Source organism: Sinocyclocheilus grahami, unplaced genomic scaffold, assembly GCF_001515645.1.
Source record: "Sinocyclocheilus grahami isolate Dianchi unplaced genomic scaffold, SAMN03320097.WGS_v1.1 scaffold2161.1, whole genome shotgun sequence".
Taxonomy (NCBI): domain Eukaryota; kingdom Metazoa; phylum Chordata; class Actinopteri; order Cypriniformes; family Cyprinidae; genus Sinocyclocheilus; species Sinocyclocheilus grahami.
The window spans coordinates 1,971-7,869 of NW_015507340.1; the positions used below are offsets into that span (position 1 = coordinate 1,971).

The following is a 5,899-nucleotide window of genomic DNA, read 5'->3' on the forward strand; positions in this document are numbered from 1 at the left end:
GTGTGTGTGTGTGTGAGAGAGAGAGAGTGAGAGTGTGTGTGTGCTGTCTGAGCGCTGTGAGATGATGCAGTGTGTTCTGTGTCTCTGAACGTGTCTGTAGTTGGTGTGGATGGATTGAGCTCAGAGTCTGACACCATTATTGTGTCTTCAGTGCTGGATTTCGTGTCTCAGGATGAGATGTTGACTCCTCTGGGCCGACTGGACAAGTACATCAGCAGCGAGAACGTCTTCAACAGGTGAACGCTGCTCTATGAAACATAGAACCCTGTTCATTTAGGATGCTGTATCCCACAATGCAGTGCACCTGACCTTCTGTTTCATTGTGTTCGGTGTGTTTCAGGCAGATGGTGGCCCGCAGTCTTCTGGACACGCTCCGAGCCGTCAGCGAGGATGAGCGCGAGTGTGTGTCTGTGCTGGAGCGGATCGACAGACTCGCAGACGACTCGGGTACTGAACCGATTCACTGATTCACTGTCCTGTCAGAGAGTCGTGTCCTGAAGACTCTGTGTTTGAGATCTGACTCCTGTGAGCTCTAGACCGATAAACATGGACCCACTCACACACACACACACTCACACACATTCTCACACACACACTCTCACACACACACACAGATGCACATACACACTCACATTCACACACACACTCTCTCTCTCTCTCACACACACACACACACACACACACTCACACACATTCTCACACACACACAGATGCACATACACACTCACATTCACACACACACTCTCTCTCTCTCACACACACACACACACTCACACACACTCTCTCTCTCTCAGACACACACACACTCACACTCACACACACTCTCTCTCTCTCAGACACACACACACACTCACACACACTCTCTCTCTCTCACACACACACACACTCACACACATTCTCACACACACACGCACACACTCGCGCACTCTCACACACTCTCACACAGACGCTCACACACACACTCACACGCACACTCACACTCACACGCACACAGACTCACACACACACACACACACACACACACACACTCACACACACTCTCTCTCTCACACACTCACACACATTCTCACACACACACGCACACACTCGCGCACTCTCACACACTCTCACACAGACGCTCACACACACACTCACACGCACACTCACACTCACACGCACACAGACGCACACACACACACACACACACACAGACGCACACACACAGACACACAGACACACACAGACCACACACACACACACACACACACACACACACACACACACACTCTCTCTCTCTCTCTCTCTCTCACACACACGCGCACACACAGACGCACACACACACTCTCTCACGCACACACCCATACTCACACTCACTCACTCACTCACACACACACACACACACACACACACTCTCTCTCTCACCCTCACACACACACACACACACACTCTCTCTTTCTCTTTCTCTCTCACACACACGCGCACACACAGACGCACACACACACTCTCTCACGCACACACCCATACTCACACTCACTCACTCACTCACACTTTTGTCAAATATAAATTTTATGCAAAATGCAAACACATGTTTATTTAAATAGAAAATGCATCATTTTCAAATGTAAACAACATTTCAGAAAACTTGTAATACAGATCCATCTTTAATTTGGTGGTTCATGAAGCTTCTGTTCGAGCTGTTTGATCGTTTCATATCTTCATGCATTATCAGCTGAAGCACACGGTCATATTTCAGCATTGCTCATGTATATCCAGCCATGTCTTGTTTCTCCGGCTGTGCTTTATGGTTTGTAGTTTTAACGGCATGCCGTTTGTTTGTCAGAGCCGACGGTTCGAGCGGAGCTCATGGAGCAAATCCCACACATCGCCATCTTCTGTCAGGAGAACAGACCTTCCATTCCCTTCGCCTTCTCCAAGTTCCTGCTTCCCATCGTGGTGCGATACCTGTCCGACCAGAACAACCTGGTAGGTGTGAGCTGTGTGTGCTGCTGCGGTTCCTCAGGAGCGCTGCTAAAGAGCCTGCTGCTGCTGCTGTGTCCCGGTCAGGTGCGTAAGACGAGTCAGGCGGCGCTGCTGGTTCTGCTGGAGCAGGAGCTGATGGAGCGAGGAGACGTGGAGAGCCTGGTGTGTCCGGTGCTGGTGGACCTGACCGCTCCCGACAGCAGCGACGACGTCAAGACCGAAGCCATGGCGGTGAGAGTCTGTGCTGCCGCAGCCGCTCGACACGTGAACATTTCTGAAAAACCCACCGCTTTTAGTAAGGAAACTAAATGTTTAAAGACCCTCAGAATACTCATCATTAATTTTATTCAGATTTTTTTACAATTCAATTTCATACAATGATCTGATCTTCAGATCAATATTGGAAAAAAAAGATATATGTATTAGGGCTGTCAGTTTAACGCGTTAACTTAATTAATTAGTTACAAAAAAAATCGTGATTTTAAAATATTTGGCCCCGCCCCCGGACCTGTACATCATCTTACATTTCATACAGTTGACAAATGTGACCCTGGAGCACAAAAGCGGAATAAAGGCTATGCCCTAAAATTCAAGATATTGGTGCAAAAAATGCCCCTTTATGTGTTTTTGTCTCATATTTATATCATACAATATCGATATCACACGAGCAAGTTTCTGAATGAATCAGCCGTTTGAACGAATCGACTGAAGACGTGTACCGCACCTTCTGGCAGATTTAGTTTCTTATTTAGAGTGTCTTTTAATCAATTAAATTAATAATAATAATAAAAACATTAAAGGGGTAGTTCATCCAAAAAGTTTTCCATAGTTTGTGTTAGGCCGTTGTAGCCGAAATGTTTGTGTAATAAAAATCTTTGTTGAATCAAATACAATTTCTAAAGCTACAATTTGTAATGTCTACTTGATACTTTCTCATTTAACAAAAATATCTTTAAATAAACTTCTGTGGGTATTTTCAGTCATATTTATTTTGCGATTAATTAGATGAATTAATCAAAACATCGTGTAATTAATTAGATTACAATTTTGAACTAACTGACAGCCTGATATATATATATATATATATATTCTCACACTAGCAGTCTAAAGTTTTTGAACAGCAGGTTTTTTGTTTTTTAAGGAAGTCTCTTCTGCTCAGCAAGCCTGCATTTATTTGATCAGAAATACAGTAAAATTGTGAAATATTATTAGAATGTAAAACAGCTGTGTTCTCTGTGAGTCTCTGTTAAACTGTAATGTATTTCTGTGATGCGCAGCTGTATTTTCAGCATCATTCCTCCAGTCTTCAGTGTCACATGATCTTCAGAAATCAGTATAATATGCTGATCTGCTGCTCGAGACACATTTCTGATTATTATCAATGTTGAAAGCAGCTGAGGAGAATTTTTCAGGATTCACAGAAGAACAGAAAGTTCAGAAGAACAGCGTTTATCTGAAATAGAAATCTTTCGTAACATTATAAATGTCTTTATCGTCACTTTTGATCAATTCAAAGCATCCTTGCTAAATAAAAGTATTAATTTCTGTAATTTCTTCTATCATTTTCTGATCACATAAATGCAGGCTTGGTGACTGGTGGTGTGTATATATCATTTATCTTTTGCATCGCAGTGTTTTTGGTGTGGTTTGTGTGTAATCAGAAATGTCTAAGAATTTCTCAGAAAGGGCTAACGTTCCAGACGTTTTTTCACATCGACTCGTTCATGAGAAGTTGCTGATTAGACTCGATATGGTTTTAGTTGAACAATATTAAGTTATGAGTGTCTTGTAGGCTAATGTTTCTCTACGATGCTTCTGAGAAACACAGCCCTGAGATGAGAGCTCATGATCGGAATATGATTGGATGTAGCTCGTGTGTGTCATCTTTTTGTTTCTGATTTTTTAATCTCAGATTATTTGTAAAATGGCTCCGATGGTGGGGAAGGACGTCACCGAGCGGCTCTTTCTGCCGCGCTTCTGCGAGATGTGCTGCGACTGCAGGATGTTCCACGTGCGCAAGGTGGGTGAATCTGATTGGCTCAGGAGGATGACGGCTGGATCTGATTGGTTCGTGCTCGTGTTCGGTCCTCGGCGCTCATCAGACGTGTGTTTGTGTCCGACAGGTTTGTGCGGCGAACTTCGGAGACGTCTGCAGTGTGGTCGGCGGAGAGGCGACGGAGGAGCTGCTGGTACGTTCAGTTCAGGGGAGACGGCGGGGCAAGTTGTCACGCGGTTTAGTGGTTTAAAGTCAAACAAGTGCTTGTTTTCTCTAGCGGCAAGATATTAATGTATGTTTTTTTTGTTTGCTTCTGTATTCCATAGTAGTTTTTATGTTTTGCTTTGCTCAGCGTTGTAGGCTGTAAAGTGTGTGTCTGTAGAAACACACAGAAAGGGCCGTCTCAGGTGATGTTATGGGCTGTGTTGCTCTCTTCCGGCAGCTGCCGCGCTTCTTCCAGCTGTGCTCTGATAACGTGTGGGGCGTGAGGAAGGCCTGCGCCGAGTGCTTCATGACCGTCTCCTCGGCCTCGTCTCCAGACGTGCGGCGCAGCAAACTCTCGTCTCTGTTCATCAGTCTGATCAGCGACCCGTCGCGCTGGGTACGTCATCAAACACTGCATCTACTGCTTTATTTATTTTGTTATTATTCCAACACTTTTCTGGATTGCATTTAAATGCTTGAAAAGTAAACGTTAGTAATCAGAACGCATGTCTAATTAATTTAAATCATGAAAACTATACAAATGAACAATTATTTAATAAAAGTTTAACAAAAACTCGATTTTGATCTCAAAATCTCAAATTTTGAGATTTTGAAAAAATTACATTTTAACTCCGTTTTATTTTCCGTTTAAAAATCTTTTTTTTTTTTTTTTTCCCCCAACTTCCATGTTTTCTGTTTTCATTTTTCTCCATTGCATTTTTAAAGGTTAAATATTAATATTCATAAAGCTAAATCCTGAAACTTACATATGTGAGCCTGCAGCACAAAAGCAGTGTTGAGTCGCTGGGGGATATTTGTAGCAATAGCCAACAATACATTGTATGGGTCACAATTATACATTTCTCTTTTATGCCAAAAATCATTAGGATATTAAGTAAAGATCATGTTCCATGAAGATATTTTGTAAATGTCCTACCGTAAATATATCAAAACTTAATGTTTGATTAGTAATATGCATGGCTAAGAACTTCATTTGAACAACTTTAAAGATGATTTTCTCAATATTTAGATTTTTTTGCACCCTCAGATTTTCAGATAGTTGCATCTCGGCCAAATATTGTTCTGTTAATATGGAGAGCTTATTTATTCAGATGATGCATAAATCTCAATTTCCAAAAATTGACCCTCATGACTGGTTTTGTGCTCCAGGGTCACAAATACAATTTAAAAACAATGTAATAAAAGTTGAACAAACTACATTTTTAGGGCCCTTTGAAATCTTTTTCGCAAATTCCGTTTTATTGTGTTTCTGCAGTTTAAATTTTTCTGTGTTACATTGTAATGATTTTATGACATTTTAATAATCAGTATAATGTTTAATCACTAGGGTTTGGGTTTTTATTTAATATTTTAATAATTTTAACAATTTATTACAATTTTAGGGCCCTATGAAATATGAAAATGAATTTATTTATTTATTTATTCCCAGAAATTGTCATTTTAATATTTCAGGATTCTGTTTTTTTTTTACTTCATACGAATTTATGATCAAAAGAATGCATAAAGCGAATAATTTGATTGCTCATTTAATATGTAAGCAAAAATAAAATCCATTTCTTTTTAATAAATTTAATTAAATTAAAACAAGGATAAAAAATTGTAGTATTACCATTTTATTATTACTTCTTAAGTACATCCTACTCTTGAATGAAGTGAAGCGGTTTGTTTTCTGTTTGAATAGTGTCTTTCACAGCCGCGCAGGAGATCCATTCACACACG

General features: G+C 40.9%; 1 protein-coding gene across 1 annotated transcript in view; it reads left to right on the forward strand.

Moving 5' to 3' along the window:
* The window catches only part of LOC107574247 (serine/threonine-protein phosphatase 4 regulatory subunit 1-like), a 27,523-nt gene that overhangs the window by 1,751 nt on the left and 19,873 nt on the right, over positions 1-5,899 (forward strand). The window contains exons 3-9 of the mRNA XM_016260697.1: positions 152-236; positions 341-447; positions 1,820-1,962; positions 2,044-2,190; positions 3,872-3,979; positions 4,083-4,148; positions 4,398-4,556. Coding sequence (XP_016116183.1) covers positions 152-236; positions 341-447; positions 1,820-1,962; positions 2,044-2,190; positions 3,872-3,979; positions 4,083-4,148; positions 4,398-4,556 — 815 coding nt within the window. The remainder of the gene's footprint in view (positions 1-151; positions 237-340; positions 448-1,819; positions 1,963-2,043; positions 2,191-3,871; positions 3,980-4,082; positions 4,149-4,397; positions 4,557-5,899) is intronic.